The sequence below is a fragment of the Culex pipiens genome, chromosome 3 (genome assembly GCF_016801865.2).
Source record: "Culex pipiens pallens isolate TS chromosome 3, TS_CPP_V2, whole genome shotgun sequence".
In the NCBI taxonomy this organism is placed as follows: Eukaryota; Metazoa; Arthropoda; class Insecta; order Diptera; family Culicidae; genus Culex; species Culex pipiens.
Window position 1 is genome coordinate 180,418,306 of NC_068939.1, and position 26,557 is coordinate 180,444,862.

The following is a 26,557-nucleotide window of genomic DNA, read 5'->3' on the forward strand; positions in this document are numbered from 1 at the left end:
ACATAAATGGTAACTTTTCAAAAATTGCCAGAACGAGTATAAATTCTTTGTCCGAGTTATTAATTCATGAATCAATGCAAATTTAAATTAAAATCGAAATATTGGTCTTAACGATTTTTCAACTTCATTTTTCGATGTGAAATAGAATTTGAAATCATAAAGTACTTTAGTAAAATTTTGATTAAGTGCATCGTTTTCAAGTTATAGCCATTTTCAGGTAACTTTTTTTTTGAAAATAGTCGCAGTTATTCATTTTTTTTTTACATTTTGCCCTTGTTTGCCCACTTTTTAAAAAAATATTTTTGAAAACCTGAAAAAGTTCTCTATATTTTGCTTTTTTTTGAAAAAATCAGTTCAAAATTGTTTGCACATTCTGAAATTTTCAGAAAATTTGACATTTAATGTCCCCTAAAACATATCAGAAAATAGAAAAAAATAAATATTTTTTTTTTCAAAACAAGTGACGAAAAGTTAAATAAAAAACACATTTTTTTTAACCGTGTAGCCCTTATCCATATCAACAACTTCGCCAAAGAACCAAATTGATCTAAAATTTTCTCCAAAAGATATAGATTTTTGAATTTTCATTTATTATTTTTGTGTGGACAGCTGCCAAATTTGTGTGGAAAATTATATGGACAAACAAAAAAAAAATACAAATTGAGAATTGCCCAGCAGAAACTGCCTTGGTGAAGTCGCTGGTTGGCAGTTGGACTCACAATCCAAAGGTTGCCAGTTCGAATCCCGGGTTGGAAGGAAACTAGGTATAAAAAAAGGTTTGAGTGATCTCCCCATTCAAGCCAGACGCATAAATTCGTTTAGAAATCTTGCAATTGAGTTCACTAGGACTTGTGGGTTACGTACTCAGTCAGTCACTTTACAGTTACTAATTTCAGTTTGATTTAAAAAAAAACTAATCAGCAAATTGCGCGCAAAACTTTCGCTTAAATTTTGCGCCCCCTAGTTTTGTGTTTAACTTTCGCAATCTAGTTCAAATCGAGCGAAACTTTTCCGCAAAACTGCAACTATCCACGTGTGGAAATGCTCGAGTTTCCTCACCACTGTTTTCCCGCGAACTGCTACACGTGCAATGTATGTTTCATTTGCATACCACCACGTGTACACATTCACACACCCACAGAAGTTGAAGTTGAACACAATGTGTAGCACCGAGCATTGGTGTGCACAGTTCCGGAAAAGTTTAAATCTCACGTGTTTCAACCGCCACTTTTGTGACGACGACGACGACGACGACTGTGTTTTGTGCAAAAGGCAAAGCTTTTCCGCTTATGCACACACCCTCACATGACGGGGTTTTTCCTGCGGTTGGGAAAATAAGCTGTTCGCTGCCGAGCAACTTTTTCTTCTCTCTGTGCAAACGCAGCAGCAGCAGGGTGTCGACTTGGGGGCTGGCAAAAATCTGGTAACCGCAAACCGGATAAGCAGTTGTTCAATTTTCCCTCATCTGTTATTCAATTTACCAACCAACCTCGTCCTGCTGCTGCTCTTGAGGAAGTTTTTCCCCCACTGGAGAAGCACACTTGTTCAAACATACAAACATTCACATTCGTACAAACGCCGCGCTGAGAGGGCCCTTGAATGTTTGTGCAAAATGTAACGCAAATGGGGAGCAAACTTTCAAGTGTGTGCGCCAAATGGATTCGTTACTAGCACTGTTGTTGAAGCTGCATGAGTGTGTGTGTTTCGAGCTTGGTGCTTTCCATAAATCTCGGCGGGTCCCAAATGGCGGTTTTACCACCACCATCACCACAGTTGAAATGCTGTCACTGCCGGGAGTTTGTGTCAGACCGGATATGACAAAGCAGCTAATCTCGGCTTTGGGGCTTCGTGCATGGTGCCGCCGTGGGATCAACGGGGGTGTGACACATCCGTTGGCTTGCCAGGATATTGTGCGATGTAAAAAGTTGTTCTTTTTGCCGTTGTTGTCTTTTTTTTCCTTCTGAAATAAGTGAATCTTCCTTCTTACTTCTTACTTCTTACTTCTTACTTCTTACTTCTTACTTCTTACTTCTTACTTCTTACTTCCTTCTTCTTACTTCTTACTTCTTACTTCTTACTTCTTACTTCTTACTTCTTACTTCTTACTTCTTACTTCTTACTTCTTACTTCTTACTTCTTACTTCTTACTTCTTACTTCTTACTTCTTACTTCTTACTTCTTACTTCTTACTTCTTACTTCTTACTTCTTACTTCTTACTTCTTACTTCTTACTTCTTACTTCTTACTTCTTACTTCTTACTTCTTACTTCTTACTTCTTACTTCTTACTTCTTACTTCTTACTTCTTACTTCTTACTTCTTACTTCTTACTTCTTACTTCTTACTTCTTACTTCTTACTTCTTACTTCTTACTTCTTACTTCTTACTTCTTACTTCTTACTTCTTACTTCTTACTTCTTACTTCTTACTTCTTACTTCTTACTTCTTACTTCTTACTTCTTACTTCTTACTTCTTACTTCTTACTTCTTACTTCTTACTTCTTACTTCTTACTTCTTACTTCTTACTTCTTACTTCTTACTTCTTACTTCTTACTTCTTACTTCTTACTTCTTACTTCTTACTTCTTACTTCTTACTTCTTACTTCTTACTTCTTACTTCTTACTTCTTACTTCTTACTTCTTACTTCTTACTTCTTACTTCTTACTTCTTACTTCTTACTTCTTACTTCTTACTTCTTACTTCTTACTTCTTACTTCTTACTTCTTACTTCTTACTTCTTACTTCTTACTTCTTACTTCTTACTTCTTACTTCTTACTTCTTACTTCTTACTTCTTACTTCTTACTTCTTACTTCTTACTTCTTACTTCTTACTTCTTACTTCTTACTTCTTACTTCTTACTTCTTACTTCTTACTTCTTACTTCTTATATCTTACTTCTTACTTCTTACTTCTTACTTCTTACTTCTTACTTCTTACTTCTTACTTCTTACTTCTTACTTCTTACTTCTTACTTCTTACTTCTTACTTCTTACTTCTTACTTCTTACTTCTTACTTCTTACTTCTTACTTCTTACTTCTTACTTCTTACTTCTTACTTCTTACTTCTTACTTCTTACTTCTTACTTCTTACTTCTTACTTCTTACTTCTTACTTCTTACTTCTTACTTCTTACTTCTTACTTCTTACTTCTTACTTCTTACTTCTTACTTCTTACTTCTTACTTCTTACTTCTTACTTCTTAATACTCAAAATGTTCACAAAACTAAGTGTTTTGCCTTCCTCACCTCACTGAGGCAAGGCTATAAAATCACTCGAAAAATGAACTTCTGAAATACGACTCCTAGATATACCTTCACGTATACCTATCGACTCAGAATCAAATTCTGAACAAATGTCTGTGGGGATGTGTGTAGACATGATTTTTTTTCCACACGATTATCTCAGAACTGGCTGTACCGATTTTGGCCGGACCCGCCTTATTCGGTTCGTTTTGGGGTTCCCTAAGACCCTATTAAATTTTATTCTGTTTAGTGAAGTACTTTTAAAATTATGCCAAGAAAAAGATTTTTTGGTGCTACAGAAAAGGGTGATTTTTGCATAACCTCAAAGGCCGGGTCTTTTTGCTTTTTTGACTTTTTGACCACGCGGGGGATTGGCAGCCACACCCCCTTGCATGCGTATCACCCGGTTGCCACATCGCTTAAGCAGTGTCTGCGTCTCTTCTGGAAAAAAATCTGTATTAATTATGTTGCTGCATCATTTTGTCTCGACAAAGATTTACACGAACTTTTTACTGAAATATATAACTCATGAGACTTTTCACCTTAATTTTGAAGAGTTGGTAAAAAAAGAATTGAAAATTGCATTTCAAGTAAAATCAATAATTAAAAAAAAAACAAATGAAAAAAAATAATAAAAAACTCTTAAATTAATTTGTAAATACCACCTAAAATACAACATGAATGCGAGGAAGGCATCAACCAACTTAAGGTGGATTAAATAACGTTTTTGAAACAAAATTCTCAAAATTTCAGTTTTATAATATAAGCATCAAATGATCGGAATTTTTCCATACATTTGAAAAATAATAATACATTTTTTTAAACACTAAAATTTTTTCATAAAACAAAATGTGTTATGGTATTTTTTTATTTTCTTACATTGAACATCAATTTCAAATTCTACAATCCTACTTTGATCAAATTTGAATGATTGATTGCCAATAAAAAAGGCATTTTTCAAAATTTCATCAGCGCCATTTTTGATTTCAAAAATCTGAATAAATATAAATAGATTTTCCTGATTTACTGAAAATTGCAGTTTTTTACAATTGAATTTTGAGTATTTTCAAATAAAAAATGTTTTTACTCTCGAAATTCATGAAAAAATCTCTATCATTTGATACCCATATTCATAAATACTGAAATTTTGAGAGTGTTAAAAAAACGATGTTTTAGGACAATTTTGAGTTTAAAAATGTGTTATTACTCTCAAAATGTATTAAAATCCCGATCCTTTGATACCTATAATATACAAACTAAAATTTTGAGTATTTTTTTCAAAAATACATAGTTTTGTGAAATTTTTGAGTGATTTCAAAAAAAGTGATTGCGTACGAAATCTATGACAAAATCCCGATCATTTGATACCCATTTTGTAAAAACAGAAATTTCGAGTTTTTTTTTTCGAAAACACGTTGTTTTTTGAAAATTTTGAGTATTTCAAAAAAAAAATGTTATTATTTTCGAAATGTATGAAAATTGCGATAATTTTATACCCATATTGTAAAAACTGAAATTTTAAGTTGTTTTTTCGTAAATACGTTGTTTTGTGAAAATTTTGAGTATTTTCAAAAAACAATGTTATTACTTCCGAAATGTATGAAAATTCCGATCATTTTATACCCATATTGTAAAAACTTAAATTTTGAGTTGTTTTTTCGAAAATACGTAGTTTTTTGATTTCAAAAATCTGAATAAATATAAACAATCAAAAATAAGACAGCGAAACCTGGACTGTATGAGTATAAAATGATCGGGATTTTTTATACATTTCGAAAGATATAACACATTTTTTTTAAAAACTAAAAAATTTCTCAAACCTACGCGTTTAAAAAAAACTCAAAATTGCAGTTTTTTACAATTAAATTTTGAGTATTTTCAAATAAAAAATGTTTTTACTCTCGAAATTTATGGAAAAATCTCGATTATTTGAAAGCCATATTCTTAAATACTGAAATTTTGAGAGTGTTTAAAAAAACGATGTTTAAGGACAATTTTAAGGTTAAACAATCTTTTATTATTTTCTAAATGTATAAAAAATCCCGATCATTTGATACCTGAGCAACTCTCTACGAAATCGACCAATTTCGACCATTTTTATTTTTTGTATTTTTTTATTTAACTTTAACTTTGTGGGGGCCTTCTCTATGACCAAATAAGCTATTTTGCGTCATTGGTTCACCCATACAAGTCTCCATACAATTTTGGCTGCTGTCCATACAAAAATGGTACGTAAATATTAAAACAGCTGTAACTTTTGAGAGAATTTTCTGATCAATTTGGTGTCTTCGGCAAAGTTGTAGGTATTGTTGAGGACTTCTGAGAAAAAATAAGTAGACGGAAAAAAATTGTGATTTTTGGAAAATGTAATTAATACATGAAACATTCGTGAAATTTTCCGATCTTTTCGACAAAAATATTTTGAAATTTTGTAAATCAAGATCAACATTTTAAAAGGGCCAAAATTTCAAAATATTTTTTTCGAAAAGATCGAAAAGTTTCACGAATGTTTCATGTATTAAAATTGAAAATCGGACCATTATTTGCTGAGATATGGTCATTAGAAAATGGTGGGTTGTTTTGGTGAGTTTAGGAAAACTTCAATTTTCGTGTTTCTTTTTCTTAAAGCGGCTCTATCTCAGCAACCCGAGGTCCAATCTTCAATGACTCTTAGACAATTTTATAGCAAATTTTCTGAACTTTTCAAAAAAAATATTTTAAGAAACGGTCACTCATGGTCACTATTTTTAAAAATTGAAAAACTTCAAATATTTCGCTAAAATCAAACTTTCGGTGGCTATATCTTGAAAAAGGAGCCCTTTATCAAAAAATCTGTAAAGTACTTTTCGTTTGCAAATTCAATTCTGCATTAAAAAAATAATATCAAACTTGTTTTTGCACGAAACTTCGATTTTTTCCAAAAATCACCGTTTTTTTTCAAAAAATCATAACTCGGCGGCAGATTGTTTGACCATGTTTCTTTAAGGCTCAAAAGTTGCGGATTTTTGTCCCCTTATTTTTTTCCATGTACCTATTTTTTTTCTCAAAAGTCCTCAAAAATACCTACAACCTTGCCGAAAACACCAAATTGATCAGAAAATTCACTCAAAAGGTACAGTTGTTTGAATATTTACATACCATTTTTGTATGGACAGCAGCCAAAATTGTATGGAGACTTGTATGGATGAACCAATCACACAAAATATTTTATTCGGTCATAGGGAAGGCCCCCACAAAGTTTGAGCCAAATCAAAAAATACAAATAAATTCCATTTCCGGTTTTGGTAGAGAATTACTCCATTTTTTGCACTAAAAATTAAATTGACAAAAAACATATTTTTAACTTTCAAAATTTTTGATATCTGAAGTTTTTTTTTTTTTGATATGGTCCAATTGCGTGTAAGTGCTTTAAAAATTATGAATTTCTAAAAAAATTTTTTTTGGAAACATCAAAACCTGGACAAAAAAAATATTGAAAATCATTTTAAAGGCAAAATCGAAATTGCAATCGAATTTTTTTTTCCAGTATTTTGAAAATGCAAATTTCTTAAATTTTTACGAAACGACGTATTTTCGAAAAAGTACTCCAAACTTTAGTTTTTACAATTTGGGTATCAAATGGTCGGGGTTTTTTTCATACATTTCGGACGCAACAACTTTTATTCAAATACTCAAAATGTTCACAAAACTACGTGTTTTTGAAACAAAATTCCCAAAATTTCAGTATTATAATGTAAGTATCAATTGATCGGGATTTTTTCCATACATTTCAAAAATAATAATATATTTTTTTAAACACTAAATTTTTTTCATAAATTAAAATGTTTTGTGTGTAAATGTAAATGTATTTTTTTTTTATTTTCTTACATTGAACATCAATTTCAAATTCTGCCATCCTACTTTGATCAAAATTGAATGATTGATTGCCAATAAAAAAGGCATTTTTCAATATTTCATCACTGCCATTTTGGATTTAAAAATCTGAATTAATTTAGACAATCAAAAATAAGACAGCGAAAACTGGACTGTATGGGTATTAAATGATCGGGATTTTTTCAAGCATTTCGAAAGATATTACACATTTTTTTTTTGTTTTGAAATACTCAAGATTTTCCTGATTTACTGAAAATTGCAGTTTTTTACAATTGAATTTTGAGTATTTTCAAACTAAAAATGATTTTACTCTCGAAATTCATGAAAAAATCTCTATCATTTGATACCCATATTCTTAAAGACTGAACTTTTGAGAGTGTTAAAAAAACGATGTTTTAGGACAATTTTGAGTTTAAAAATGTGTTATTACTCTCAAAATGTATAAAAATCCCGATCATTTGATACCTATAATATACAAACTAAAATTTTGAGTATTTTTTTCAAAGTTTGAGTTTTTGTGAGTTTTGTGACAATTTTGAGTATTTTCAAAAACTGTGTTATTATTTTCGAAATGTATGGAAAAATCCCGATCATTTGATACCCATTTTGTAAAAACAGAAATTTTGAGTTGTTTTTTCGTAAATACGTTGTTTTGTGAAAATTTTGAGTATTTTCAAAAAACAATGTTATTACTTCCGAAATGTATGAAAATTCCGATCATTTTATACCCATATTGTAAAAACTTAAATTTTGAGTTGTTTTTTCGAAAATACGTAGTTTTGTGAAAATTTTGAGTATTTTCAAAAAAACAATGTTATTACTTCCGAAATGTATGAAAAAATCCTCCCAATCACTTGTTACCCATATTGCAAACACAATGATTTAGAAATTCTCCTTCGAAAAAAAATAGCATTTTGAAAATACGTGTTTTTGTGAAAAATTTCATTTAATTATAATTGCAATGGATAGCAGATATTTTCAAAGTTTTTGTCCCACTGCGGAAAATAAAAAAAAAGTATAAAAATGTAAATAACAAGCCATAGTCTCAACATTTTAATGCAAAAAGTGTTTTAAAATGCATTTTGCACTAGTTCAGTTGTTTTGCAATCATTAGTTTAAAAAAAAGTGAGATTTGACGAAAACAAAAAAAAATAGCAAAAAAAAACTTATTGCGATACTAAACATCGAAAACTTTCCAAAATTCAAAAGATGTTTCAACCAACCCAAACATGCTAAAAATGATTTTAAACGCAGGGGAATGCAAACCAAGGCATGTCTGTAGCTTGTTCATGTTTTACATCTTCATTCAAACTGTGGCTTCAAAATTTATTTTTTAAAGAACTTAATTTAGCTCGTTTACAGTTTTGTTGATATTTATATCTTTTGCATCGAAATTCAGAAAATTTTAAATGCTTTTGACTACTCAAGAACTGATTAAATGTGAATATTTCAAAAGGACACTTTTCTTTCCAAACAACTCGATATGATTTTGAAAGTTGCTCAACATTTTATTTAAAAATAAATCTCAAACACCATTAACATTGCTAATTGACTCTACCAACAAAGGACGACTTAAGCCTCGATCTTCTCCGCCTTCTCGGTGATGACGGTTTCGCCGGAGGCCACCGACTGCGAGTCGTCGGCGGAGTCCGTGCAGGACAGCGCCGGGAACTTCTTGTACAGCGCGGCGCGGTACTTGGGATGGCTGATTCCGTACACGATCGGGTTGTAGACGGCGTTGGCCTTGGCGAACAGCGAGCCCCAGATGGTGGCCAGCGGGGTGATCGGGGCGGCCTTGAAGATTCCGGTGTAGTTGATGATTAGGTATGGAGTCCAGGCCATGAACCAGAGGGAGATGGTGACCAGGGCGACCTTGGCCAGCTTCATTTCCGTGCTGGTGTTCTGGGCTTCCGACGATCGGAGCGAGGCCACGTTCATCTTCTTGGCCTGTTCGCGCATGTTCTTCTCGTGGGCGGCGACGGCCTTGATGATGAAGATGTACGAGTAGATGATCAGGAAGAGCGGGGCGAAGTACACGAACACGGAGTACATCAGGATGTACGAGCGGCTCGAGAAGGTGTCGGTGAGGTAGTCGGTTCCACAGGCGCTCATGTTGCCTTCGGGGACGTACCGGTTCCAGCCAAAGAACGGAGCCAGAGTCCAGGCAAACGAGGTGGCCCAGATGGCGAAGATGCGGATCGTGGCACCCTTGTTGGTGAGTGGCTCAGCCGAGATACCGTTGACGATAACGTTGTAGCGATCGAAAGCAATCATAGTCATGGTCCAGATCGAGATACAGCCGAACAGTGATCCACACATAGCGTAGACCTCGCAAGCGAACGGGCCAAAGACCCAGGTCTCGTAGTAGCAGTTCATCACCATCGGCGGTCCCATAGTAAACATCATCAGGAAGTCCGAGAAGGCCAGATTGACCACTAACAGGTTGGATGGGGTTTTGAGCGTCTTGGTGCTGGTGAAGATGTTGATAACCATTCCGTTACCGATCAGCGAGATCAGGCACAGGAAGAAGATGGCCCATCCGAGCATCGCGTGCCACAGCGGGTTCATCGGCGGAAACTGGTACCAGTGGGCGTCCACCATGTGCAGCATATCCGCTGGCACCTTGTCCACCACGGTCAGGTTCATCGCCGCACCCACTCCAGCCTTGACTGCGGTCCATGCTGCGTAAGATGCCATTGTTCTGGAACTGTCCGTTGAACTTCACTTCACACAATTCACCAACAAACTAACTTGGATGGACTTGTTAGAGCTCAAGCTGAAGAAATTTCGCTACCAGGGCGAACTACTTCAGACTTGTAGAACCAAGAAACGACTCGATTCTTGCCAAAAAAGTGACACCCTTTTATACCCGCGACCCAACCGTACCGTCCAACAGTTTTGGGTAATCTAATTAGCTCTATCGACTGGAAGCGTGCATTCATAATTTCATAAACTAATCCGTCTGTTTCGTTCGGCAGGTGTGCTTCCAGGAAATTCCTCACACGTTAACGAGCTTGCCAACACGGCGTGACCTTGTTCGTCCTCCTCAGTTCAAATTAACTTACCGGATATTCCAAGGACAATGAATCTCATGAACGCAAGTTAAATCCCACTTATGAACAACCAGTTCGACTGTTTTCAATCAACCTGATACCTACTTATAGCCTCGATTTCATAAACCGCTTAAACCTCAGCCCGCGCTCCAGGAAACCTGCGGAAAATCCGGCCAGATATTATCGCCTCCAGCACCCCCTCACTCTGTCAGAAGAGAAAAGCAACCGGATCGGATGAATTAATTTGCATTCGTTAATCAGACCACCGCGGTACAAACAGACTCATGATTATCGGTCCGCTGAATGGTGCTTCGGGGCGCTTCGGTGTGCGGTGGGCGGTTTCCAATCCGACAGGCCCATGTCAAGAACAATTTAACGCCAACACGGCGGGCACGGCATGGGTTGCGGTGGTTCCGGTCACGACGACGCGTGTGGCCACCACCGCAGGAAGGGTCCGCCCAGATCGTGTAACTCCTACGTGTGTTCGGCCAGTATCGGTTCACCGATTATCATCATCATTATTTTCGGAGAGCGGAGTACTTGAACATGGGCTTTGGTGGGATAGGGAAGCCATTGTTGAGCCGTATCAACTTGCAGCAGTATCAACGAGACCATCGACTGCGGAACCTGGCTAACTCTTTTTCCTACGTGAATAATAGCCATGCCATGCCATGAAACAACTATCAGCTAACATAAGGATAGCCCTGAGTATGATTTGTTTTAGTCAGATACAGTGAACTCCCGTTCTTGCTGATTTTTAAGAAATAGGTTATTGTCTTTATTTACAAGCCTTTCAGCCACAAACACTGGTTTGACTTTTTCAAAAATAATTCAATGAAATTTGAAAATACATTGATTAATTTTATAACCCAAGAAACCCTACTAATTTGGGGAGTGACATTTTTATATAGACATCATTTACAAGTTCTAATAAAAAAAACAAAAAAATCTTGAAAAATAAATAATGAATTCTAATTTGATAAAAATGTTGAAAATAAATGAGTTATTTTCAAAAACCGATCTCAGTCAGAAAGCGGTTCCACACTTTGGCAGTGTGCCAATTTTGGAGTCAAAATTGAATTTTAAAATTATGATTTTTTACAACTGCAATAAAAAAATGTCTAGTTGTAAAATCAAAAATTTAAATTACAGAAAATTCGAAATCACGCTACATTTTCAGACTATAGTCAAAATAATGATAATTTTTTTATAAATACTGGGATTTTTGACCAGGGTTGACTACCAAATAAGAAAAAATGTCGTGGAATTCTCCAATCTTTCGAAAAACTCAAAACTTAATAAAGCAATTCCATGGCAAATAGGAAATCATCAACAACCTCTTCGATCTCTTTTTTTATAATTTGAAAAGTGGTCTAAACGTAAAAATTCTCTAAAGGTAATTAGATTTGTACCGAGCTCCAAACTTCATTGTTATATGTGAGCAATTCTCTGAGATTTCGCAACTATAAATCCGATTTATAATGTTAAAACATGAAACATTCGTGAAATTTTCCGATCTTCTCGAAAAAAATATTTTCAAAAGTTTGAAATCAAGACCAACATTTCAAATGGGCGTTATATTGAATGTTTGGCCCGTTTGAAATGTTAGTCTTGATCTTAAAATAAGTTTTTTCGAAAAGATCGGAAAATTTCACGAATGTTTCATGTTTTATCATTGTAAATCGGACCCATAGTTGCTGAGATATCGACATTAGAAAATGGTGGGTTGTTTGGGTGAGACTTAGAAAACATCAATTTTCCTGTCTAAAAACCATTGCATGTCAATATCTCAGCAACTATGGGTTGTATCAACAAAGTTCAATAAAGCAAAATATAGAGAATTTTCTCAGCTTTCCAAAAACATTTTTTCAAAGGTGGGCAAATATGGGCACTAATTTACAAAATGAAAAACTGCGACGTTTTTTTCAAAACAGTTACCTAAAAATGGTTATAACTTAAAAACGGTGCACTTTATCAAAAATTCACTAAAGTACTTTTTGATTGCAAATTCGATTTTACATCGAAAAATGAAGTTGAAAAATTTTTGCGAACAATATTTCGATTTTTTGAAAAAATCTGTATTGATTTAAAAAATCATAAGTCGGTCAAAGATTTTTTGCCCATTCTGGAAATTTCTGAAAAGTTGGCATTTTATTTCCTCTAAAACAAATTTTTTTAACCGTGTACCATTTTTTTTTTTTTCAGTGTCGTCCATATCCATATCTACAACTTTGCCGAAGACACCAAATCGATCAAAAAATTCCCTCAAAAGATACAGATTTTTAAATTTTCACATATCATTTTTGTATGGACAGCTGCCAAATTTGTATGGGAAATTATATGGACAAACGAATGATGCAAAATTGCTTCTTTGGGCATACCGAAAGCACCAAAAAAGTTTCAGCCAGATTAAAAATTGCAAAAATTAAAATTAAAGAAAAAAGACCGATTCCGTAGAGAACTGCTCATGTACCAAAAAATGCACAAGGATCTGGCCTACACGCCAGTGATGTTGACGATTCAGTGGCTAAAGTGCCTCGAAAATTGTCATTTTTTAAATCTTTTATAATGGGATATTCATGGTTTGAAATTAAAAAAAATATCATATTTAATTATTTTAAAACATCGGAATCTTTTGCAAATCAGGACAAATCTATCGAACTTGTCCTTAAGCCAATTTTTTGCGTATTGTTTTTTTATTCATTACCGTAAAACGGGAACAGAACAAAAAAAATACATCGATTTCCAAATTTTGTGCTCTAGAATCTTTTGTACCTATTAAGGCTGTAGTCCCGATTTTTCCCAGTTGGTGGTAGTGACATAAAGATAATTTATAAAATATTTTTAAAATAAAAAATGTCTAGATTTATTTCAAATTGCCCATGGATTTGTTTCCATTTTTTGATTTTAAGAGAATTTTATTTAAGGTTTTCTAGTTATATCATATAAAAAATATGTATTAGAGACTTATTTAATTTCAATCACATTGAATCAGAAATTTTGGTGCGTTTTAATTCAAAGCCCAACAAAAAAAAAATGTAGACTATCACCAATTAGGGGAACGGCATCTAATTCCAGCGTGCCTCTAATGTTGGCAGGTCAGAACTTTGACATTCAATTAAAACTAATTAAAAGCGTTTTCAACTGAAATCGAGTGATAAATAGCTCATTGAGAAGCGAGCAAGCAAGTTTCTATCAATAGTTTTGCAAAATTAGTTGTTTAAATAGTGAATATCAGCAAATTGGATGGAATTAGGAGCGAGTGCTTAACCTGCCAAACATACGAGAATTTCCCCTAGTAGGGTTGAGGAACTTCCGGGATCTTAAAAATATTTTTCCCGTTTCCCGGTAAATTCAAAATCCGGAAAAAATTTGACGCCCTGGTTTTAAAAATATAGGTGTTGAAAAAACAGGTGATTTGACCATGTTTCGGTGTTTATTGGCCATTTCTATAGGAACTTGATTTTTCAGTATCAAAAAAAAGTTTTTTAGAGTTTTTAGTGGCTTTATCTTGTGAATTGTGAACGATAAACAAATGTATGTCTGTAAAGTACTTTTCAAGAGGAAATTTGAATTTTTCTAAAACTGAAATCAATGTTTGTTTTAATTCTTTTTCCACAGTTTTTGAAATTCCTGATATCTACGAAAAATTTGCAAAACTGTAAAATGAATTTTAGCTCAAGGTGACATTTTTGTAAAATAAATCATAGCAAAAAAGAAATAATTTTCAAAAAAAATTTAGGCCGTATCGGTCGAATTAAAAATGTTTTTCTTCTGCGAAGTCCTTAACAATACTTGCAACTTTGCCGACTGGTGTCTTCGGACCAAACATTCCGTTCTTAAAATTTTAATTTTAGAATATTCTCACAGAATTTTTGTACGATAACTGGGCAATCACAAGAATTGTATGGAGACTTGTATGGTCGAACGTGTGATGCGAAATATCTTCTTCATAGGTCATAAAAAAGTACACTAAATTTACAATACAAAAAAATCAATATTTTTATGTAATACTTGGGAGCATCGATCTAATCTTATCTTATCTAATCTAATATAATCTTATCAAACCCTAGCACAGCCAATCTTTCGAAGGGATCCTGTAGAATTTACCTTTTTGTAAAAAAAATGGCATTTTTGCCGCAACAAAAAAAAACCCAAATCCATTAAAAAATAGGAATAATTTAAATTTTCAAAACTATTTTCATTGTAGGCATATCAAAAAAATCAAATTATTCGCTCTACAGCATTGCTTGGCGTTCCCGATTTCGGGATTCCTACTCGAAACTAGGTGTCCGAAGGCTTGATTGTTGAGGCAATTGCAAACCTCTTTTTACACCTAAGCTTCCATCCACCCCGGGATTCAAACTGACGACCTTTGGATTGTGAGTCCAACTGCCTACCAGCGACTCCACCGGGACAGGATCCAGGGAGACGACTCCTATACCTGGACTAAGCTATCGACCTAACCTCTAGGTTAGATCGGGGCCAACATTTACTTCCCCATCCGACGGAAGGCGTGATCAGACAAATCTCGTCTCAAAATTTGCCACTGGGACCTTCTGGGATCGAACCCAGGCCGACTGGGTGAGAGGCAATCACGCTTACCCCTACACCACGGTCCCGGCTACACTGTAGGCATATAATTTTTCAAATTGAAAATTGTAATAATTGCTTCCTAGCTTCAATTCAATTGAAAAGTTAGGCCTTATGAAGTGTCACCGAAAACTTTGTTTTCACAAGTTTTAAACTTTGAGAATATATATCTCTGCAACCAGTGGACCGATGAATCAAATCTTAAATGAAATTTGAAGGATATTTCTGAAATCCGAACGAAAAAAAAAAGAATATTTTCTCAGATTTCGATTTTTCTTTATTTTAGTGTCTTAAACTTAAAAACATAATTTTCAATATTTAATTTGAACTTGGACCAAACTTTTGAAATTCAAAATTTGTGTGACCGTATGATTGATATTTTCCAGAAATCACATCTTTTCAAAAAAAAAAATGAATCTGTGGTACCTCATCCTAAACCAGAAGAAGAATTTTTGGTCCCTTAAAATATATCTACGTATTTTTTTTTTTATTTGGATGAAACTTTTTCCATGCATTCCCTATGTCAAAAGAAGGCGATTTGGTGTATTCGGCAAATGTTAGATTGTAGGTTATGACTTTTCGGAAAAACAGGTACACTGAAAAAAAATATATTTTTTTATTAACTTTTAAAGTTAAAATGCACAAAATAGAGATTTTTTAATATATTCGAAATTTTATAAGGCCGTTGCAAATATTTTAAAGGTTTATGTCGCCTCCCCCCCTCCCTTCAAAATTGGTCCAAAAAATCAGGGGGCAAAAAAAATATTTTACCAAGAAACTTCAAAATTTTCATGAAAATATTAGTCTAATCACACCCTAAAATGCATTTTTCTGCATTGATATTATGTATTTTTATGAAATTCCAATGCACAGCATAGCAAAAACATTTTTTTAATTAAAAAAAAAAATCGTCTATACTTGGATATTTTGAAACTAATGATTGCAAAACAAACTGGAATGGTGTATAATGCATTTTTAAACACTTTTTTTTTATTGAAATGTTGAAACCATTGCTCTTAAATTCAATTTTTACACTTTTTATTTTTTTTTAAACTTATTATTCTGCACGAAAAAACGTACGTCGACAGTACAACGCTAGACTTTTTTTGATTAGGTTCTAAAACATATGAAAGACTAGCTTATAGGACCTTTTTTAAAAAAAATAACTCTGGAACTCCTCCTTTTCGAGAAATTGCCCGCCCATTCTTGCTGCCGGCCCCGGTAATGGGTGTACCTTACATAAGCAAACATTTTGCTGATATGAAAGCCAAAGCATAACTTGTTCTTGCTTGTTGGCTCAAATTGAGGGGTGGCCCGACTTGGCGCTCGGTCTCTTCGTCGTCGTCGTCGTCCAAATTGCTTCAAATCCTTTCGCCTCATTTTCTCAACTTTGACCAAAGCAAACATACTCGCACACACACACATGCACACGTGAGGAGAGCGAGCCACTTAACCCTTTCCGTTTCGCTGATCCTAAAGTTTTTGTGCGAAACTTTCGGCGTTCGGGGTTTGGGTGGGTGGGTCCGCTTTGGAGGTCGTCGTCGTCGTCGTCGTCGTACAGACCAGGAAGCAGGAGCAAAAAAAAAAATTGTGGGAAGCAAAAACATTGTATGTTATTATGGTGCTTTCGGTCTAGTTAAATATGCTCTTGCCCCATTTGTTTGTTGACGGGGAGCTCAGCCAGTTTTTTTCTTCTTTTTTGGCCGGCTTGTTTCGAGGCTCTGCGAGGATGCGTCGTCTGAGTGAATGAGCTTAACAAGGCTCAACAATGTCTTTTTTTTTCCCTGGACCTTGTACTGTTCTCTGTTGGAAATGATTAGAACAATATAATTGCTTTAAAAAAATAAAAAATTGATACCATCATAAAATTTAAAATGCTCGAAAAAAATAAATAAAAACTGCAAAATATGAAAAGTCAGTAAAACCAACAATATCCACTAGGTAGATTACACTTCCAGTGCCATCTCCTTGAACTTCTGAAGGTTGCTGCAGCCTCTGAACACCGAAAAAGCTCAAACAATCAATTTAATTCGTGAAAATATGCCAGAGAAGGGCACGGGCGTGGGTGGAGGATAAGAGTCGCGCACTCACACACTGTCTGTGGAGAAGATCATCGCACGTGGAGCAACAACAAAAAAGCGAAAAAACAGCATCCCCCCGACTGTACGTGCCTCGAGAGTGTGGGTGGAAGAGTGTTGGGAGAGTGCTCCGTAAACACATAAAGATCACAATCTCGCGGGAAATTACCGGGGTTGCCGGATGTAGGTGGAGGCGTTCGGGAGGAAACTGAAGTTCCTAGTAACGCTGTGGACGTTAAAGTTGGAAATTTTGGCATGTTTTGAAGTTTGAAAGAAATAAGCTTGAAGTTTTTGTATATAACACTTCTCGATTGGTTGAAAACCAAATTTCAACATTAAAAACGAAAAAATAGTAAAATAAACATCAAACAACATACAACAAACAACAAATAACAAACAACAAACAACAAACAACAAATAACAAACAACAAACAACAAACAACAAACAACAAACAACAAACAACAAACAACAAACAACAAACAACAAACAACAAACAACAAACAACAAACAACAAACAACAAACAACAAACAACAAACAACAAACAACAAACAACAAACAACAAACAACAAACAACAAACAACAAACAACAAACAACAAACAACAAACAACAAACAACAAACAACAAACAACAAACAACAAACAACAAACAACAAACAACAAACAACAAACAACAAACAACAAACAACAAACAACAAACAACAAACAACAAACAACAAACAACAAAAAACAAAATATTCATACATGTTAAGTTTGCTTTTTCGTTGATACCGTGACCTTGTATTAAGGTGAAGCGGGATGTCAGATCTTGGACAACTGCTGTTCCACTTTAACCATTTTCTGAACTCGACAGATTGCTTGCTAATAATTTTCTTGGCATCTGCAAAATCAGAACTTCGTAATTTACGCCATTTTTCATAAAGTGGCTTCCCAAAATTCGAGTTGGGGTCTCAATGGCGCTTCCTTCCCGTTTCACCTTAAGAAGTTATCTCATAATGAAAGCAGACAGCATTTTCTGGAAGTTTGTGTAGTAGAAGTTCATAATTTAATCTCTCACACAAAAACATGCCGGACTTTGTAATCACTAAAGCTACTTCAGCTTATCTACCCCCGAGCAGTCCGAGCAAATCAAAACAGTACTGTCAATTCAGAGAGAGAGATGACTGCCTAAGGAAACATCATCGATTGTGTAACTTGCTGACAAAACAAACACTGCCGCTTTTGCTACAATAATTGTGTTTATCTGTTCAAGTCCTTCCGGCTTACCGGAACAACAGCAATCAAACGCAATCGGCACACACACACACACAATCAAAGGAAAATGTTTATCTTTTCACAACGTTTGGCAACACTGTTCCGAGGGGTCAGGTATCTTCCGTTCCCGAAAATTCCCAGTCCTCTGAAGCCCAGCTTGTTGACTTTCGTCGTATTAAAATTTCACTCGTCACTAGCTGCTCCTCCTACTCCTGCTCTAGGAAGGAGGTGCTTTATCGTGTGTTGAGCGTACGACACACACCAGAAAAAGGTCCTTCTGTCCTTAAATTTCCACACCCCACCTCGGACACAAATTGAATTTTTGGCACACTTGAAGCATCTTGTGGTGTACCGGCGCCTGAGGGGAGACTGAGACTGAGGGGAGTTTTATATTGGATGCTCAGCAGAGAATAATTTATGTTTAAGGGGGAAGAGGTTGGCAACACTGCCTTTCAACGTTCATGTTCTAGGTTATGTTGGTACCAAATGGCTCGTGTACTAACTAACACACTGTTTGGCACTCGTTGTCAGCAGAGGGGATCCACATCCTGTGCGATAGCTCGGGCCAGCTGGCCAGAAAGGTTTAATTTATTAAATTTTGCACGCATCATTTGGCAGTGTTTTCTCAGATGGAAGTATTGAAAATTTGTCGGACCCACCGCAAGGCGGTTAGGAGAAATCATAAATTTATGGTGATACTACGAGTTGAGACAGATTTTCAAGCTAAAGAGGTTCTCGTTACATTACAAACAGAATTTCTCAGCCGGGAAGACGAACTCTTCTTCTAAATTCAGCAAATAAAAAAAAATACAAAAATTACAAAAATGACAAAAATGACAAAAATGACAAAAATGACAAAAATGACAAAAATGACAAAAATGACAAAAATGACAAAAATGACAAAAATGACAAAAATGACAAAAATTACAAAAATTACAAAAATTACAAAAATTACAAAAATTACAAAAATGACAAAAATGACAAGAATGACAAAAATGACGAAAATGACAAAAATGACAAAAATGACAAAAATGACAAAAATGACAAAAATGACAAAAATGACAAAAATGACAAAAATGACAAAAATGACAAAAATGACAAAAATGACAAAAATGACAAAAATGACAAAAATGACAAAAATGACAAGAATGACAAAAATGACAAAAATGACAAAAATGACAAAAATGACAAAAATGACAAAAATGACAAAAATGACAAAAATGACAAAAATGACAAAAATGACAAAAATGACAAAAATGACAAAAATGACAAAAATGACAAAAATGACAAAAATGACAAAAATGACAAAAATGACAAAAATGACAAAAATGACAAAAATGACAAAAATGACAAAAATGACAAAAATGACAAAAATGACAAAAATGACAAAAATGACAAAAATGACAAAAATGACAAAAATGACAAAAATGACAAAAATGACAAAAATGACAAAAATGACAAAAATGACAAAAATGACAAAAATGACAAAAATGACAAAAATGACAAAAATGACAAAAATGACAAAAATGACAAAAATGACAAAAATGACAAAAATGACAAAAATGACAAAAATGACAAAAATGACAAAAATGACAAAAATGACAAGAATGACAAAAATGACAAAAATGACAAAAATGACAAAAATGACAAAAATGACAAAAATGACAAAAATGACAAAAATGACAAAAATGACAAAAATGACAAAAATGACAAAAATGACAAAAATGACAAAAATGACAAAAATGACAAAAATGACAAAAATGACAAAAATGACAAAAATGACAAAAATGACAAAAATGACAAAAATGACAAAAATGACAAAAATGACAAAAATGACAAAAATGACAAAAATGACAAAAATGACAAAAATGACAAAAATGACAAAAATGACAAAAATGACAAGAATGACAAAAATGACAAAAATGACAAAAATGACAAAAATGACAAAAATGACAAAAATGACAAAAATGACAAAAATGACAAAAAATGACAAAAATGACAAAAATGACAAAAATGACAAAAATGACAAAAATGACAAAAATGACAAAAATGACAAAAATGACAAGAATGACAAAAATGACAAAAATGACAAAAATGACAAAAATGACAAAAATGACAAAAATGACAAAAATGACAAAAATGACAAAAATGACAAAAATGACAAAAATGACAAAAATGACAAAAATGACAAAAATGACAAAAATGACAAAAATGACAAAAATGACAAAAATGACAAAAATGACAAAAATGACAAAAATGACAAAAATGACAAAAATGACAAAAATGACAAAAATGACAAAAATGACAAAAATGACAAAAATGACAAAAATGACAAAAATGACAAAAATGACAAAAATGACAAAAATGACAAAAATGACAAAAATGACAAAAATGACAAAAATGAAAAAAATGACAAAAATGACAAAAATGACAAAAATGACAAAAATGACAAAAATGACAAAAATGACAAAAATGACAAAAATGACAAAAATGACAAAAATGACAAAAATGACAAAAATGACAAAAATGACAAAAATGACAAAAATGACAAAAATGACAAAAATGACAAAAATGACAAAAATGACAAAAATGACACAAATGACAAAAATGACAAAAATGACAAAAATGACAAAAATGACAAAAATGACAAAAATGACAAAAATGACAAAAAATGACAAAAATGACAAAAATGACAAAAATGAAAAAAATGACAAAAATGACAAAAATGACAAAAATGACAAAAATGACAAAAATGACAAAAATGACAAAAATGACAAAAATGACAAAAATGACAAAAATGACAAAAATGACAAAAATGACAAAAATGACAAAAATGACACAAATGACAAAAATGACAAAAATGATAAAAATGACAAAAATGACAAAAATGACAAAAATGACAAAAATGTAAAAAATGTAAAAAATGACACAAATGACAAAAATGACCAAAATGACCAAAACAGCAAAAATACAGAAAAAAACAACTAAACAAAACAGCACAAACAGCAAAAAAATACGACAAAAAAACAACAAAAAACAGCAAAAATACACCAAAAATGCTGCTTAAATATATCAAAAATATAGCGAAAATGTAGCAAAAATCCAGCAAACACACAGCAAAAATACATAAAAAATGCAGCAAAAATATAGCAAAAAATTCAACAAAAATACACCAAAAATACACAAAAAAATGCAACAAAAATGCATTAAAAAAAATTAAAAAAAAACAGCAAAAATACATCAAAAATACAGTTAAAAAACAGCAACAATACAGCAAAAATTCAGCAAAAATACAGCAAAAAAACCGCTCATAACCATAAAAAAAACACACATACAAAAACAACAAAAAACAGCCAAAAAAATAGCAAAAAAATAGCAATATAACAACAAATATACAGTAAAAATGCAGCAAAAACACAGTTTAATACACAGCTAAAATACAGAACAAAACAGATAAAAAAAAAGCAAAAATACAGCAATAAAAACGACAAAAAATGGCAAAAAACAGCAAAAATATACCAAAAATGCAGCTAAAATAAAGCAAAAATACAGCAAAATCATAGCAAAAATTCAGCAAACACACAGAACAAAAACCAAAAATGCTGCAAAACTATAGAAAAATACAATAAAAATACAGCAAAAATGCAACAAAAATGCATCAAAAATAAATTAAAAAAACAGCAAAAATACAGTTCAAATTCAGCTAAAATACAGCAAAAAACAGCTAAAAAATCATCAAAAAACAGCAAAAAACGGCAAAAAACAGCAAAAATACATAAAAATAGCAAAAATACAACAAAAATACAGTAAAAATACAGCAAAAAACAGCAATAATACACTACAAATACAGCTAAAATGTAGCGAAAATACAGCAAAATTATAGCAAAAATACAGCAAAAATGCAGAAAAAACAGCAAAAATCAGAAAAATTACAGCAAAAGTACAGCAAAAAAAACAGCACCAATACAGCAAAAACCAGCTAAAAATACAGAAAATACAGCTAAAATACAAATGAAGAGGAAACCACTGTTCGAAACCAAATCTGCCTAACAGCATCTCAGAAAACGACAAATGAGTGCACTACCCTTTCTGGAGCGATTTGAAGTATGTTTACCGACTTTCCCTTCCAAAAAAACCCTTCAAGTCCATCTCTCCCGTTGCTGGCCGGCGGGACATTTTGTGACCCGTTCCCGGTGATTAATGGCACCGAGGAACCGACTGGCAAACAACAATCACTTATCTCGTTTATCCGTATTATTCGTTTAGCTGTCATAATAAACAATAACGCTAGCCAGCCAGGCTCTGTGGCTCTCGAGCCTTGGCTGATGATGACAAAAACAGCAACTTTCGCTGGCCAGTTTGTTCGCTGGCTTTTGTGTTGCGTTGAGCGGCTCGACGAGAGCTTTCGGGAAAAGCTCTCCCACAAATAACGGTCCCCGTCCCCCATCCGATGAGGCGGAATCCTAACAAAGAATCTAGCCTAAAGTAGTCCTCCGGCTTTACTTGCCGAGGCGAAGCGCTCGATTTCGTTCGCTCTTGATCTGCACTCGGTACCGTTGCGTTGCGGGACTTTGATTTGTTTTTTTTTTTTAATTTGACAGTTTGAGCTTTTGACCCTGAAGATGGTCGCAAATGCGAGTAAGCCGAAACGTTCGAAACAAAAATAAATAAAAAAATTACAAAATCCCAAAACGTCACAGTTTGCGGCCTTATCCCAACACTGTGTGGCCAGCTACTTTGCTCCCTGGTCGGGCAGAAACAGGCCATCAACAGCCGACGATGCTCAACTTCAGGCTGGAGTGTACATAAATCCGTTTGTCCTCTGCTCCGCCGTAAATCAAAACGTCCACCACCAGCAGCGTCATGCAAACGCTTGCAAGCTCACTCACTCAGTCAGGCAAGCAGGCTGCGCCGGGTGCCTTTTAGGGCGTTCTTGGGGTCCTCGATTTCCTGTGAAGACACCATCACCATCACCCGGACAACCGAAAAAGAAATGATAAATTTATCGTCATCGGGCTGGTAACTCTTCTGGCAGGGGTGTCACAATTTGGGTAATAATAGAACATCTCGTATTCAAAATTAGTCCAATTCAACGAATCATCTCTGCGGTAAACTTTACGTAGTAGGCCTGGCCGGTTTAACGTTTGTGATGTTTCAGTGCATTTTAATGCAAATGCGCAGTTACACACCACTTCGAATCTTAACTCAAAGATCATTCAATTTCTTCAGATGTGCTGCCACGGGCATTTCATCCCTGCCCAAAGCAGTAATCGAGGGCAAATTGCTGGACCTTTCCCACTGGGCACTAAATGCAGCATCCGCGCCCAAATCAACCGGCCTCCAGCAGGGCCAGACCCAGAACCTAACCACCACCACTCCTCCTGCCCACCCTGCGTAGTGTCTTTCCCAGCCGAAAAGGATTCAGCCAAATCAGCATCATTTATTATCAACGGGAGATAATCGGAGTCCATGCCGGAGATCCCTTCCAAGAACCATAAAAACAAGACACGCATATGACGAGTTGCTCGCCGGGCCATCTTCCCCGCTCCGTCCAAAGTCCACAGGACCAGGGATATCATTGCTTTATTACACATCGTTGCCTTTTCTAACCAGCAGCAGTGAGTCCGATATCCACTCCAGAAGGTAATCTTTTGCTCGTCCCAAGATGTTGTTAATCAAAAACACTTGTACCACCCGAAGGGCTCGGCTCGACCCGGCTGTGGTGAATGGGCTCACTCTGTGGGCAAACCTTCACGAGGTCGGGGAAACGGGGAAGGATTCTGTCCCAGGATGATGGAACGTACTTTATCATACAGCACGGGCTGGCTTGGAAAAGCCAGAAGTTACTGCGGCGAGGCTAGAGATAGACAGATCGTTATCGTTAACCACATTTGCTGTGTAGGTATAGTGGGCTGGGTTGCTGTTGAGTAACATGCTCGCTACTTATGGACGACAATAAAAAGTAGAATATGTTGGAGAACAAGATTGTAATCGTATGCATTTTTATGGAAATCCCTCCGAGCAGTTTTAGTTACATCATGTGAATAATTCTCTAATGTGTTCTAGGGACCATCCATTGCCCACATGGACACTTTTTTCGAATTAGCACCAAAAGTATCGATGACTCTAAAGAACTAATTTTTGAAGATTTGAGTTTGGAGTTTTCAGAAAAATTGTGCTCAAAGATCAGAAATCACTCATCGTCGAACGCATCATTGCCGACTAAAGCGCGCAATCATTCACGAGCGAACACGACTCGCTAGCTGCCAGCTCCTTGGCCAATTGCTCCACCCAGCGAAACAAATACTTCGTGAATTTCTTTGCCCACTCCGTCCGTCGTCATGAGTCACAAAAGAATACAGTCATGCCCCGGTTTTCCACGCCTCGGTTTTGCACTGCCCCAGTTTTGATTCGTTAAGCTGACTCGGTAAGGCACGGCCTAGAGCTTAACTGAAGCACATAGCTTATGGGATTTTGGCTATATGGGAGACATTTTTTTTTAATTCATCATCCCGGTACGAGAATCGAACTCACGACCTCTGGATTGGAAACCCAGCATGCCGCTAGTCGAAACCCATCCCCTACCGGTCAATATTCCCAGTGAGTAGAATTACTCTTTGAAGGGATCTGACTTTGCCGAGCCAGACAGGAATCGAACCCACCACCTTCCGCTTACAAGGCGAAACCCGTAACCTCACGGCCACGGAAGCTCGGACATTGACTATAATCGTATGAAAAATCATACTAACATCTAAAAATTATAGTGTTCTGGAATCGGAATGATGTCAGCTATCGATTGCACAATACATGAAAATTTTACAATGCAATGTTTCTCGAAAAAATACTCAAAACTATTGTTATAGCAATATGGGTTTTCAAATGATCGTGAAACATTACATAAAACTACGTATTTTTTGAATAAAAAAATACTCAAAATTACATTTTTAACAAAGTGGGAAACAAATGATCGGAATTTTTCAAACACTTCGAATGTAATAACAACATTTTAAAAAAAAATATTAAAAAATCATCACAAAACTATGTATTTTCGAATAAAAACTCCAGGATTCAGCTTTTTTTTAATATGGGTATCAAATGATTTAAGTTTTTTTCATACATTTCGGATATAGTATCATTTTTTGAATAAACTGATAATTTTCACAAAACTACATATTTTCGAAAAAAAAAACACTCAAAATTTCATTTTTTTACAATATCGGTATCTAACGATCAGGAAATTTTCATACATTTCGAAAGTTGTGTAATTGTGTTTAAAATATTTAGATTTTTCCCAAACTACGTATTTTAGGAAAAAAAAATGCTAAAAACTATGTATTTATATGTATAACTCCTGGTTTCAGAATTTTTTCAATATTAGTATCAAATGATTTGGGTTTTTTTTTTCATACATTTCGGATATAGTATCATTTTTTTGAAAATACTAATAATTTTCAAGAAACTACATATTTTCGAAAAAAATACTTAGTTTTTTCCCAAGCTACGTATTTTAGAAAAAATGCTCCAAATTTCAGTTTTTATAATATGAGTATCAATTGATCGAGATATTATAATAAATTTCGATAGTTTTAATTGTTTTAAATATTTTTTTTTCAAAACTACGAGTTTTCAAAAAATACTCACAATTTTAAAGTTTCAAAAATGTTTTCAAAATGTTTGAAAAAATCCAATCGTTTGTTACCTAACTGAAATTTTGAGTTTTTATTTTCGAAAATACGTTGTTTTGTGAAAATTTTGAGTATTTTCAAAAAAGGTTGTCATTATATTCGAAATGTATCAATAAATTCCGATCATATGATACTCATATTGTGAATAAATGAAATTTGGATTTTTTTTTTTGTAAAAACGTAGTTTTGTGAAATTTTTGAGTATTTAAAAAGAATGTGATTACATTCTTAATGTACGAAAAAGTCCCGATCATTTGATACCAATATTGCAAAAATCTTAAATTTTGAGTATTTTTTCAAAATCACGTTGGCAATGGTCCTGATTGCTCAAAATCAACCACTCCATTCGCGAGCACAAATAGCAGGCGACGCGATACTGCCCTGATGAATTCCTACCGTTTGTCACTCTATCACCATTCGCTCCCGAACACTCTCTATTCTACTCTCCTTCTCTCTCTGCTCGGCTCAGTCTCCGAACGGCTCCGGCAGGCCGATCGTCTCCGATCACTCTTAACTGAAAACATTTTTTCTCTGATGCAATGCGTTATACTCATTGATTTGGGTGGCTTAAAATCAATGTTATCAATTAAATTTTGCATTTATTTTGATTTCATAACATTCTAGACACCATTCAAAGAAATTACCACCAAGAAAAAATCAAATTGATGGCAAACTGAGGGCGTGAAGACAAAAAGACTGCCGCTCTGGCATTTTGTGAGAATGGCTCTTCGCTGAGCATGGTAGTGTGTGAGTGTCGTCGAGCGACGGAGTAGGCAAA

The 26,557-nt window shown here is 34.4% G+C and overlaps 2 protein-coding genes across 2 annotated transcripts in view; one reads left to right on the forward strand and one right to left on the reverse strand.

Moving 5' to 3' along the window:
• The window catches only part of LOC120421439 (uncharacterized), a 101,022-nt gene that overhangs the window by 27,052 nt on the left and 47,413 nt on the right, over positions 1-26,557 (forward strand). The window lies entirely within an intron of this gene.
• On the reverse strand, positions 8,605-9,959 carry LOC120421438 (opsin-1-like). Its single transcript, XM_039584645.2, has one exon. It carries the CDS (start codon positions 9,812-9,814, stop codon positions 8,690-8,692), a length of 1,125 nt encoding a protein of 374 aa, XP_039440579.1. The 5' UTR covers positions 9,815-9,959; the 3' UTR covers positions 8,605-8,689.